Here is a 13,134-nt window from a genome sequence, read left to right on the forward strand (position 1 = left end):
CAAAACTGAAACTATCCCTTGTGCTATGCAATACAGTGGTACCTCGGGTTACATACACTTCAGGTTACATACACTTCAGGTTACATACACTTCAGGTTACAGATGCTTCAGGTTATAGACTCTGCTAACCCAGAAATAGTACCTCGGGTTAAGAACTTTGCTTCAGGATGAGAACAGAAATCATGCGGTGGCAACGGGAGGCCCCATTAGCTAAAGTGTTGCTTCAGGTTAAGAACAGTTTCAGGTTAAGAACGGACCTCCAGAATGAATTAAGTACGTAACCAGAGGTACCACTGTAACTGCAAAACTGGGAAGGATCAGCGGATGCAGTTAAACCTCACCCTTCTTCATTGCCCTCCCCCCCAAAAAAACCCCAATTGTGAAGATAAAATGGGAAGGAGGAGAACTATGTACATCACCTTGAGTTCCTTCCTCATCATTATCGAACTCTGTTGTATCTATAGTTCCAGCTGCAGTCACTGCAGATTGTGTGCAGCAGTTTGTGGCCTGAAGAGGACAGATGTTGTGATGTTCCAGCAATGGTAAGTATGGAGGCTCCACTTCTTCCTAGCATTGGGGATTTATGATGCATTCGCAGTACAACTGCACAACAGTTTTATACCAGTTTCATTGTGATAGCTGCCTCCACCAAAGAATGTTGGGGGAAGAGTAAGTTGCTAAGGCATGGAGAGAATCATAACCTGCAAGAAAAGGGTTTGTTTTTGCAGGTTTAGAGTTCCACTTGTGAGTCCCATTGAAGTGAAGGACATGAGGCAGGAGTTGTAATACAGGTGAGCTGTGCACCAGCAAGCTGCTGGCTAGCTCTGTGGAGGCTCATTTTATTGGCACAATATGCAAAACCAGTCAGATCCATTTTGGACTGTGACCTTTACACATCTTCCAATCCCGAGATCGTGGGGTGGCACAAAGTTATTTTGGCACCTGTTTCCACTGCGTCATTTTCCCCTTGCACAATGTATGACGAAGGAGACAAAGGTCACAGACAGGGCACGGCAGACCACTAAGAGAGCAAAGGTTAGATAGAGGGAAAGATGTTCAGATAGCTGTGGCGGACGGAAGTGTGCTCCACACCCAACGATCATTCCTACATCCCATCTTCTTTGCTGCTCTTTCAGAGAGATGAAGAGGTCTGCCCTAGCTTCCTCCCGTCTTGCAGCTGCACTTCTGAGATCCCGGGCCTCCCAGGGCCTCCAGGGCCTCCGGTGAGTTGAGCTTTTGTTCCCAGGAAAATGGCATTGCGCATAACCACCCAGGCAACAGAATTGCACCTACGACTTCAACCCATTTCGGAAAGCAGAGATGTGTTAAGAAGGTACATGGCTATGTTCTCTTTCCTCCGTCAAAGGCCTCTGGGTACCAGCTGGTGGAAACCCCAGGAGGATGAGCACTGTTGCACTCAAGTCCTGCTTGGAGGCTTGCAAGAGGCATCTTCTTGGCCACCCTCAGAACAGGATGCTGGACAAGATGGGCCTTTGCTCTCACCCGAAATGGCTCTTCTTATGTTGAGGCGTTCCCAAAGTAAAGGAAGGATTGAACTCTGATTAATAAGAATACACACAGAGGCTTGAACCAGCAAGACTCTGGGAAGGGTGTGTATAATAATCTCTGCCTCCCTCCACCCCTTGGCCCAGGTCGTTTTATTCACAAAAGAACTTTTACAGAGTGTTCGTAAGAACCAATCAGATTTCTTCTGAGCATTTCAACAAACCCCACGTGGGGACAAAGTTGAACTACAAACACTAGTTAGGCATGCATACTTTTGGGTAAATGAATGAAAACTACAAAGGAGTGTATTCAGCAACCCCGGAGGTCGTAAACAATCAATACACGCGATAAGAAGGATGGCCATAAGGTGATCATTACCACCTTATGTGAGACCTGTTTCCTGGCCCTAAGATTAACATATCAGAAAAGATACATCAAAGAAACTTGCCCACTATTTTTATGGCCCAGGATGCCTGCATGGCGAAGCAACTGGGCTGCATACGTGACTTGTCAAGAAAGAGAAATGGGCAGTGGAGAAAATGGCCAGAGATGCACAGGGTTGTGGGATTTGGTCAGAAATTATTGTCAATGTATCAAACCCAGTCAACACAATGCATTCATCGTGGACACAATGGCTTGATGCATATTCTATAATTCCTCATAGTAATCCCACCTGACCCCACACTCTGGATATTTGCACTCCTACATTATGTAGCATCCTCCTTAGGGAATGCTCTCCCCAAACGGCCATGGCTGGTCCTATGCTGTGGTCTCTTAGGTGCTAGGTAAAATACATTCCTCTTCACCCAGGTTTGCTAATTACAACATATTGGGTGCTTCGGTTTTTGCACCAAGTTTCCCCTTGCTGAATTTACGCTGGCTTTTAATGGCTTTAGCTGCTGCGTTGTCGTTTTGCCCATTTTAGTTGCTTTCGTTGCCTTGCAATTTAATTCCAAGTTTGAAGGGCTTTTATCTTAAATTGTATTTTGTTTTGTTTCCCTGTGTAAAAATCCACCCAGATGGTCAGTATGTAAATGTAAGTCCTGTTTGGAATTTGTTGCTGTGCGGGAAACATTCAATCTGTACCAAAGCCTTCTCTGTTCGATACTGCCTAATCCAAAACAGTAATCCGACGGATTAAAAAAGGAAGAGAAATGGGGTGGGGGTGGGGAAGCAGAGCACTGCTTATTCTGTCAATAGTTCATGAATCACCTGGGCATGCTAGCAGTTTAGTATGTTTCTAGATCCACTGGTGATGTGGTCAAGTCCGGATGAATTCAGAACGACCATCCTGCTCCCCACCAAACTTCTGTTCTCCATCGCAGCCGGAATGCCCATGTGGAAATTCTACAAGCACAAACCATTTTCCCCAGTTTATTTTGATGCAAGTGCCTGGAATACAGATTAGCCAGCCTGGCAAAGTCAGAAGCACTTGGAGAAAAAAAGGATGTGGCCTCCATCACTGTACGGTGGTACCTCAGGATACAGACACTTCAGGTTACAGACTCCGCTAACCCAGAAATAGTACCTCAGGTTAAGAACTTTGCTTCAGGATGAGAACAAAAATCGCGCGGCGGCAGCGGGAGGCCCCATTAACTAAAGTGGTGTCTCAGGTTAATAACAGTTTCAGGTTAAGAACGGACCTCCTGAATGAATTAAGTTCTTAACCCGAGGTACCACTGTAATAAGATGTTTCCCCTTGTACAGCAGTGTTCGCCTTTAACAAGGTTTTCTGCTGTTAACCTACACAGATATCTGTTCTCTATCAGTGGGCAAAGTGGGTTGGGTGACTGGCAGGTGAAGCTTCACTCTTGAGCTACTGGACCGCTTGGTGGCTGCTTTTCACCTGTTTTGTTCTCCCTTAGGAACATAAGCCAGTATAGTGTAGTGGTTAAGAGCGGTAGACTTGTAATCTGGTGAACTAGGTTCGATTCCCCGCTCCTCCACATGCAGCTGCTGGGTGACCTTGGGCTAGTCACACTTCTTTGAAGTCTCTCAGCCCCACTCACCTCACAGAGTGTTTGTTGTGGGGGAGGAAGGGAAAGGAGAATGTTAGCCGCTTTGAGACTCCTTAAAGGGAGTGAAAGGCGGGATATCAAATCCAAACTCTTCATCTAGGGATAGCCCCAGATTTCTGGAGGTCTTGGGATGGTCCCCACCCCACCCCACTGGACCCCCATGTCACCCTCCTCTTTACAGTGGCACTGCCACCTCTTTTCCCTCCTGCTACCCCAATTATTCCTGCTCCCCCACCACCACCACAACACCATCTCTTATTGTTGCGAACAAAATCTTTGTTGCCGCCTGGTGGCAGCGCTGACATCTTCACTTCCACTTTCCGAAAAAGGGCCAAAAAGGGGTCCATCTTCTTCAGAGAATGCCTTTGCCGCCACTGCTGTTTGCTGCGGTGGAAAGAAAAGCTTTTGGAACTGGTTTTGTTGTTTTGTCGCTTGTTCTTCAGGGTAGTCCTGGAAGGAGAGGACCTCAGGGGGAACAAGGCGAGCCAGGCCCCAAGGTAAGAGGTGCTGCGTCTAAACCGGCTGGTGACAAGAGGATCAGACATATTCATGTTAGTGGCTACTATCCATAATGGCTTTGTTCTCCCTCCACTGTCAGAGGGGGGGACTGTGATGATCATGCTTAGCGCTCATCGCCACCAACATTTTATTTGTACGCCGCCTTTCCATAGTTAAAACCAGGCTCAGGGCGGCTTACAACACAACAAAGTTGACATAATTACGAATACAGCAAGAGTAGTCACACACAACAAATGAAAAGCACATAACCAAACTGGACCATTTCCACATAAATCGCTTGGACTACTGCAATGCGCTCTATGTGCGGCTACCTTTGAAGGTGACCCGGAAACTACAACTAATCCAGAATGCGGCAGCTAGGCTGGTGACTGGGAGTGGCCACCGAGATCACATAACACCAGTCTTGAAAGATCTACATTGGCTCCCAGTACGTTTCTGAGCACAATTCAAAGTGTTGGTGCTGAACTTTAAAGCCCTAAACAGCCTCGGTCCAGTATACCTGAAGGAGCGTCTCCACCCCCCATCGTTCTGCCTGGACACTGAGGTCCAGCTCCAAGGGCCTTCTGGCGGTTCCCTCCCTACGAGAAGCAAAGTTACAGGGAACCAGGCAGAGGGCCTTCTTGGTAGTGGCACCTACCCTGTGGAACGCCCTCCCATCAGATGTCAAAGAGAAAAACAACTACCAGACTTTTAGAAGACATCTGAAGGTAGCCCTGTTTAGGGAAGCTTTTAATGTTTAATAGACTATTGTATTTTAATATTCTGTTGAAAGCCGCCCAGAGTGGCTGGGGAAACCCAACCAGATGGACGGGGTATAAATAATAATATATTATTATTATTATTATTACTACTACTATTATTACTATTATTATTAAGATATAAAAATAAAGATACAAATAAATTTATACTAATAGCAGCTACAACCCCTCACCACAAAACTCCCCAAAACAAGATCCTGACCTAAGAGTCTAGTGCTGTTTCTGCGTTGATATTTTGGGTGTGTGATAGAGGTATTGTTAAACTTGATGGCTGTTTTTTCACTCACATAGGCAAGTTGCCTGAGAGATGTATTTCGTATTGGGCAACAAATAAATCAGAATAGATGAGAACATTATTATCCTTTGCATTTCACACTGCTCTGAATTTTCCGACGCAGCTCTCGGCTCCAAGAAGCAAAGAGTGTGCGAGTCTCCTGCTGGGTGATGTATGATCCCTCCCTATAGCAGTGAGATGTGAGCAGCCAAAGAGATCAGGGGACTTCCTCCTCAGCAGTGCTTTGCAGTTTTGCACAGGGTGCTGTTCATTGACCATGGCAATAAACAGTTGATTTTGCAGTGGCATGAAGATAACTGCTCTCTGCCCCCGCCGCGCCCCTGCCTTTCATTCCTCACCGTACCTAAATAGCTTATTTTCAGGGCAGTTGAAAAAAAGACAATTAAAAGCAAAGCACCCCACAGTGGCCATTTCTGCATTGAACCCAGAAAAGTGAATTGCCAAAGGGGATAGGCAATACAACCGAGCATGGGGTCAGAGAGCTGCCATACTAGGGACTAGAAACCTGAGGCTGACATTACTTGTGTTTCTTGAACTTCAGTTACTTGCCCACAAAACAGGGTGGTTTCAACACGATCCTTTTCCTCTCTTTGAACCCCCCCCCTTTTAGTTTTTGCTCTGGGTTTTATTTTTCATGCAATAAAAAGTAAACTGACAAAGGTAAATGATTAAAAATTGCAATAAGAAAGTAAACAACTACAATGGGTTCGCATACTGTATTTTTCCGCGTATAAGACGCCCCCATGTGTTATACACCCCTCTATTTGGGGGGGGGACTCCAAATTAAGAAAATGGGGGGAGATTGCCCAGAGTTGCTGAGCTTTTTTAGGGGAAGGGGCCCGGAGTTGTTGAGTGTTTTTTTGTTGAGCTCACCCGCCTGACCTACGCTGCCACTCGCTGTTACAGAAAGCCACCTATTATCTGTCCCCTCACTGGCAGAAGCTGCCAATCACCTGCCAAATTACCGTAGCGACAGCCAATCAACACCAGCCCTTGCCGCAGCCACTAATAATAATAATAATAATAATAATAATAATAATAATAATATGTTTTATTTATACCCCGCCCTCTCCAGCCAAGGCTGGGCTCAGGGCGGCTAACAAGCAATAATAAAAACAAGCTGAATGAATACAACTTAAAAACAAGATTAAAATACAACATTAAAATATTGAAACATTAAAATATTAAAATGCAGCCTCGTCACAGGAGATGAACACGCCCAATAGTGGCTGACAATCTCCGGCTCGTGGCAGCAACCAATCCCACATCCCCCCCATTCACTATCCGTGTATAAGACATCCCACAATTTTAAACATAATTTTTAAATAACAAAACCTCGTCTTATACATGGAAAACTACAGTATATCACTCTATAGGAGGGCTCTAAACACAGGCCTGCAGCAGGATTCCTCTTTCTCCAAGGGATCTAGATCAAGGAAGGAGGCTAGGCTGCATTTAAGGTTGCAGCGTGCAGTGTATTGACGATGCCTGAATGCAAAATATTGTGATTATATCAGAGAGCAGGTGCCTCTATCTTAAAAGGCCTAATAACACTTTGCTGTCCAGAATGACAAGGTCTTTCCCCTACTTTGTGTTAGATTTTGCACTGCTGTTTATTATGGCCATGGCAGATTTCTCTCCCTCCCCACCCCAGCCATCCCAAATCACTGTGACAGCCACAGAAAGCAGCTACCTTTCCGCTGTAGATCAACAGACGAAAAGAGCCAACAGCTTTGATGTGCAATGCGGAAAGCTTTGGGGAATGTTGAAACTCACCAATGTGGCTCCGGCGGCTTTGTTCGTTCCCTTCTCCTGCTGCAGAGTGACTGACACAGTCAAGCAGAGATGCAGCGAAATGTAGATTTGGACTTCTCGTCCAAAACAGAGTAAACAACTCGCAGCAGCAGCTTTTTAACAGAAACCCCTTAAAACAGGGGGAGGAGACATCAAGCCAAATGTTTCAGATATTTAGCTGTGGTTCCTGCATTGCAGGGGGTTGGCCTTGATGACCCTTGGGTGAGATGACCCAAGCTATGACTCTGTGAAATAGAGACCCACATGAATGGGGGTTGGGGTGGGGGAGAGATTTGGTTCACATTTTAATGCAAATGTACCCCTTCTGCACTTCCCGAAACAATACAGGAGCCAAACCACAGCAGTCCTTCAAAATTCAGACTTCTTTGCATTTTGCAGTGCAGTTCTCCAACCCAAATGTGCGTAAAAATGTATATATTAGCCAATATGACATACAAAAATGCATCTCTTGGGAGGAAAGTGGGCTAAAATGCTGATTTTTTAAAAATAGTATATATATTTGATGTGTGCTTTTAGTGGTATCTACCGTAATTTATGCTGTGAGCTGCCTCAAGTCCTCCTCTGGCAGAAAGGCAACATGAGAATGAATGACTGAATCAAGGTTTTTATTCCTTGCTCTCTTCTGGCTTTGACTTTGGTTTTTGCAAAGGGAGATTGTTGTGCTGGGAATCTGAGTACCTGCAAGATACTGATGTGTGAATGCATTTCCTTGTTTCCTTGGCATCTGGTGGCTTTAGGGTGAGCCGGGCCCACCTGGGCAAGTTGGGCCAGAAGGTCCAGGAGGACACCAAGGAACACCAGGCACCCAAGGGATGACTGTGCAGGGTCCCATAGTAAGTCTCTTTCTTCTTCTTCTTTTCTTTGTCCATGTGGGTTTTGCTAACACACACACACATATATACACTACTACAGAAATTGGTGCAAGACAACATATATTAAATTGAGGTGGGCTGCAAAGATTAGAGCAGGACGAACACCATTGCTTAAATTAGTGCAAACAGCAAGATGGGCATTGCCTGCTGCTGGAAGATGTGCCCATCTCAACTCTGGCTGAACCCCTCCTCCTCTCCCTGGTCCCAAAGACCCAACACTTACCTTGGGGCAAGAGGAACTGGCAGAGGAGGAGGAAGTGATGGCATCTTCTGCTTCCTAGCAGAGCACCTTTTCCTGCTGAGGACTGCAAGAATCCCTGAAAGCAAACTCAGGGTTGTAGCCAATGAAGTTGTCCCATGAGTGTGCAGTGGAACTTCCTCTCCCGTTCTTTTTCCTGTGCACCCCTCAACATCTGTTCTGGCAGTTTCACCAACCATTCAGAGCAGATTTGAGGGGGCACGGAGGGCACAGGGGAGAAGAAATGGAGAGGAAGTCTCCTGTTATTGTTATTATTAGTAGTAGTAGTAGTACAGTCATACCTCATGTTACGTTTGCTTCATGATACATTTGTTCAGGTTGCGTCCCGCAGTGACCCAGAAGTACCGGAAAGGGTTACTTCTGGGTTTCGCTGCTCACGCATGCGCAGACACACAAAATGACGTCAAGCACATGCACAGAAGCGGTGAATCGCAACCCGTGCATGCGCAGACTTGCAGACGCGGGTTGCGTTCTATTCATGTTGTGAACGGGCCTCTGGAACGGATCCCATTCGCAACCAGAGGTACCACTGTAGTACATTTATTGCCTGCCTATCACCAGCAGTTAAAGCTAATCTTGATCACAGGAGTAGAGTGGGCTCTGAAAACAGATTGCACAAGCAGAAGTCCTCAGGCTAAGAGGATGAATAGCTGGATGCAACTCTCAAGCTCTGTGTGTTTTGTTGTTGCTGGTGCATTCAGAATTTTGATTCATTTGGGGGACAATGGAAGGGCAATGGGCTGTGCCCACCCCTAAATCAAATACAATGAACAACAAGCAGAGAATAGCCTTCAGGAGGGTAGCCACTACATCCCCATGGTTTCATTCTTGGGACATGATGTCAGGGACTGCTCCCCAGCCTGACCCTTCCAGAGAAGAAGGAGACAGTTCAGAATTACAATAGGGGTTTGAGGTAGATCACAACTCAGAGGCAGGTGAGGGGCAAAGCTGGAAAATAATGGGAGAGGAGGAGGAGGAAGCACTAGGAGAGAGACAACTGACAGACCTAGAAAGCATTCCAGACCCCCCCCCTTTCCCAGAACCTAGCGAGCATTGAAAGTAGGAGAGCAGAGAGCTCAAAGGCGAAAGGCCCTTTCCAGTACCCGTAGCGATGACTCATGAGGAAGTAGGAGAGACGGAGGGGGTGAGATTTCATGTGGAGCAACACCATTACTCCAAGAGGCTGCATTTCTAAGCCTCTCTTTGTGAATATTGAATAAAAGGCATTGGTAAGAACTTCCCTTGTCTTATCCCTTCCTGGCAGTCTGTTGTGGGGTGATTATGATCCTCTGACGCCGGACACATGAGCGCACATGCACAAATCCAAAGTGTACAAATTCCCTCTTTTTTTGACCAGCAACTTAGATGCCTTTAAAAGACGAAATAGACAGATCTGTGGAGGACTTGATGCATGTGTGCTACCTCCACTGTTCTGAATGCCATTTGCAATTGGGGAATTTGAACTGGGGAAGAGTGTTGTTGCATTTAGGTTCCGCCTGCGGGCTTTGCGTGGGCACCTGGTTGCCCCCTTTGAAAACAGGATGCTGGACTAGATGGGCCTTGGGCCTGATCCAGGAGGGCTTTCTTACATACGTATGTGTGTGGGCCTACATTTACAATGCCTCTTGGTGTGAGAAAAGGAGTTTTACAAATACATAAGCGTTCCTTTTTATATCTGTGAAATGCTCGAGGATATAAAGATATATGCTAGCTCTGGAACTGTGCAGATAATATACATTCAGTCATTTCCCCCCCTGCATTCAAATTCTAGGGACCACCAGGTATTAAAGGAGACAAAGGAGACAGTGGAAGTCCAGGGATGCAGGTAATTATGACACACACTTTTCTCTCTCTCACTTTCCCTTTGTAATTTCCACCCATCTATTATTATGATCTGGCAGCTTTCCCAGGCAGGATTGCAGACAGTTCTCCTGTTGCTTTCAAGCCTTGCTTTGAAACCGCGCTTCTTCTTCTGAGGTGGGAATCCCATAATGGTGCTATTTTTTTCCGCTAGCTAGCTCTGTATTCCCTTTTCTTGGGCCCTGCAGTTTGGCAAACATTAATTATCTGAAGTCTCAGAGCCGCTTTAGGAGGTCAGCAAAAGAATTATGGAGATTTTGCAGATGGATAAGCTAGTTTAAAGAGAGAAGCTTACATGACCTTGGCCAAGGATGAACAGGCTATAAGTGGGAGCGAGAACAACGGAACGTGACGGCTCAATTTCCAAGCGCCCAGCTCTCAAACAGTCTCCTGGATGGAAAAGATCGGGAGTGGAGCAAGCTGTACGCTTGTACTTAGAAGAAAGGAAAAGGGATTACTTTAATGTGTTCTTATTGGAAATGATGGCAACTTCTTTAAACTAAATTGAACTGCATTATGACATCGTAAGTTTGAAAATAACCAGAATTTGGGGACAAAGCTATGCCTTGACTTAATGGTCTTGCAAGGGCTGCCTCCCACCTGCCCTGATGAAAATGCTTATTACTTTACTTAATTAAAAGGGGGGGCGAGGCAAGCCTGCTGCCTTTGGGGGTCCTCCTGCTAATCCAGCTGGCTGCTCCCCAAACTGATGGCACCCCTGTTGTTGTGGGACATGCCATCAAGGGATGTGGATCTTCTGCTTAGCCATCATTGCACTGCACCGATAACAGAGGGAATAATAATAATAATAATAATAATAATAATAATAATAATAATAATTTATTTATATCCCGCCTTCCCCAGCTGAAGCTGGGCTCAGAGCGGCTAACAACAGTAAAAAAATAACACAGTTTCCATAAAATCACAATCAATTAATTGAAATGGATTCTAAAATCAATTCAGAATCAAATTAATGGCGACCGTTGGGCTAGTGTGCTTTGAGGATTTCAGAAGGAGGGGGGTCAGACTGTGCCTTGGCCAAAGGCCTGGTGGAACAGCTCTGTCTTGCAGGCCCTGCAGAAAGATGTCAAGTCCCATATGCATATTTAGCAACCCCTGCGGTGCCACTGAAATCTTTCCAGACTGCTGAAACCACCCAAATGCATAGGATGGCAGTAAATCATGAGTGATGGAAAGATGTTTTCAGGTCCAAAATTGGCTGGAAGGAAAGCAAGGGTGTGTGTGCAAACCCTACATGGCACTATAAACACTCACAAATATACCTATTCCGCATCTACATAGTGACGCTATATTGGCTCAGAATCCCTTTCTTCTATCGGGGCTGGCTTTCCTCCAGTTTGGGGCTTGCATGCTTGCTCCCTCACCCATTAGCAGCACATGGGATCTGGGAAATGCCATTTCCCTTTTCCCCAATGCCCTGGAGTGACATTAGATCAGCCACTTCAGGGCATTGTGGTGTGTGGCTTCTCAGAGAAACCCACAGCTGGGGCCTTGGCATTTGCCCAGCTCTGCTGTGTGCTGGTGCCAGGCCTGAATAGATCCACAGGTAGGGAGTACATAGGCCTCCCATTACAGGTAACGAACAGGTACATTGCGATGTGCATGGCACACCCTGACTTCAGGTTGGTTCAGGAGAGATAGAGAGGGGTTGATGGAAACTATGTCTGCCGGAGGGAAGGCAAAAATAAATCAAGGTCTTTTCAAAGCTGTTGTTCTTGGCTTCATCGGAAAAAGGTCCTGAGATTCTGGCTTAATCATGAGGCGCTTTGACAAAGGATGTTGTTGTGTTGTTGTTTAGTCGTTTAGTCGTGTCCGACTCTTCGTCACCCCATGGACCAGATCACACCAGGCACTTCTGTCTTCCACTGCCTCCCGCAGTTTGGTCAAACTCATGCTGGTAGCTTCGAGAACACTGTCCAACCATCTCGTCCTCTGTCGTCCCCTTCTCCTTGTGCCCTCCATCTTTCCCAACATCAGGGTCTTTTCCAGGGAGTCTTCTCTTCTCATGAGGTGGCCAAAGTATTGGAGCCTCAGCTTCAGGATCTGTCCTTCCAGTGAGCACTAAGGGCTGATTTCCTTCAGAATGGATAGGTTTGATCTTCTTGCAGTCCATGAGACTCCCAAGACAAAGGATATGCTTCGTGAATAACAGTTCTGTTTGTCTGCAGGGTTTGATGGGTCCTCAAGGAGCTCCAGGGAAAGATGGGATTCAAGGATCAAAGGTAAAAGCACTGGGCAGTCTGGCAACCATCAAATGTGGGCTCTCAAATGGCCCAAATCACAAGCTGAAGACAGAGCACAATTCTCCATGAACATGGGAGCAAGCACAAGTGAAACAGATATTGTGCCACTCCCAGGAATTTCTTCCCCATTGCTCCATGTTTCTTTTCAACACCTGACATGATTCTTCTGAACACAGATGCTTCATTTAGCTCTTGAGGATAATATCACAATTAGGCTAGAACGATCCTCAGTCGGTGCAGCACGAATAATTTGATTGCAAGCAATGATGCAAGGCATAGTCCCAAAGGAAAGTCCCAGAATCCCTTGCAGGCTGGTGAGAGAATGCCAGAGCATAATTCTTGTGGGATCGCAGGGAGGCAAATGCCTCACCTGAACATCATTTTAAGCTTTCTCATGGAGAAATGAGGTTGCCTGGTCCTCAGGTGGGTGTCATGCTTGCCCCTTCAAATGCTGCAAGACTGCACAATATTGGCTGCTGTGACTCCCATCTTCTCCCACCACCCTTGCTAACTGAGAGGCAAAACTAATTCACAGAATTGCAGACTTGGAAGGGATTCAAAAGGACCTTTAAAGCCCTTTGTGGCTTAGGGCCCTCGTATTTATGGGACCACCTCTCCTGGTATGCCCCACAGAGGACCTTAAGGTCCATGAATAATCATAGTTTAGAGGTCCCAGGCCCTAAGGAAGTCAGATTATCCTCTACCAGGGCCAGGGCCTTCTCAGTGATGGCTCTGACCTGGTGGAATGCTCTGTCCCATGAGACCAGGGCCCTGCAGGATTTAACTTCCTTCTGCAGAGCCTGTAAGACAGAGCTATTCCACCTGGCTTTCAATTTGAACTTAGCCTGATCTTTTATTCCCCTTCCTTCCCCCCCTCCCCTTTTTGTGAAGATTACCCGCTCTGGGATCCCACAGCTAATTCTCCCCTGGTCTCCTCACTGGCCCAAATTTAGCCAGCTAACCCTGGT

At 46.3% G+C, this 13,134-nt stretch overlaps 1 protein-coding gene across 2 annotated transcripts in view; it reads left to right on the forward strand.

Moving 5' to 3' along the window:
* COL20A1 (collagen type XX alpha 1 chain) overlaps positions 1 to 13,134 on the forward strand; it is a 148,973-nt gene that overhangs the window by 108,516 nt on the left and 27,323 nt on the right. For both annotated transcript variants that reach the window (XM_083618337.1, XM_083618336.1), the window contains exons 27-32: positions 465 to 542; positions 1,137 to 1,223; positions 3,968 to 4,021; positions 7,649 to 7,744; positions 9,814 to 9,867; positions 12,092 to 12,145. In XM_083618337.1, the coding sequence (XP_083474463.1) occupies positions 465 to 542; positions 1,137 to 1,223; positions 3,968 to 4,021; positions 7,649 to 7,744; positions 9,814 to 9,867; positions 12,092 to 12,145 (423 nt within the window). The remainder of the gene's footprint in view (positions 1 to 464; positions 543 to 1,136; positions 1,224 to 3,967; positions 4,022 to 7,648; positions 7,745 to 9,813; positions 9,868 to 12,091; positions 12,146 to 13,134) is intronic.

This window comes from Podarcis filfolensis (assembly GCF_964270895.1).
Source record: "Podarcis filfolensis genome assembly, chromosome: 6".
In the NCBI taxonomy this organism is placed as follows: domain Eukaryota; kingdom Metazoa; phylum Chordata; class Lepidosauria; order Squamata; family Lacertidae; genus Podarcis; species Podarcis filfolensis.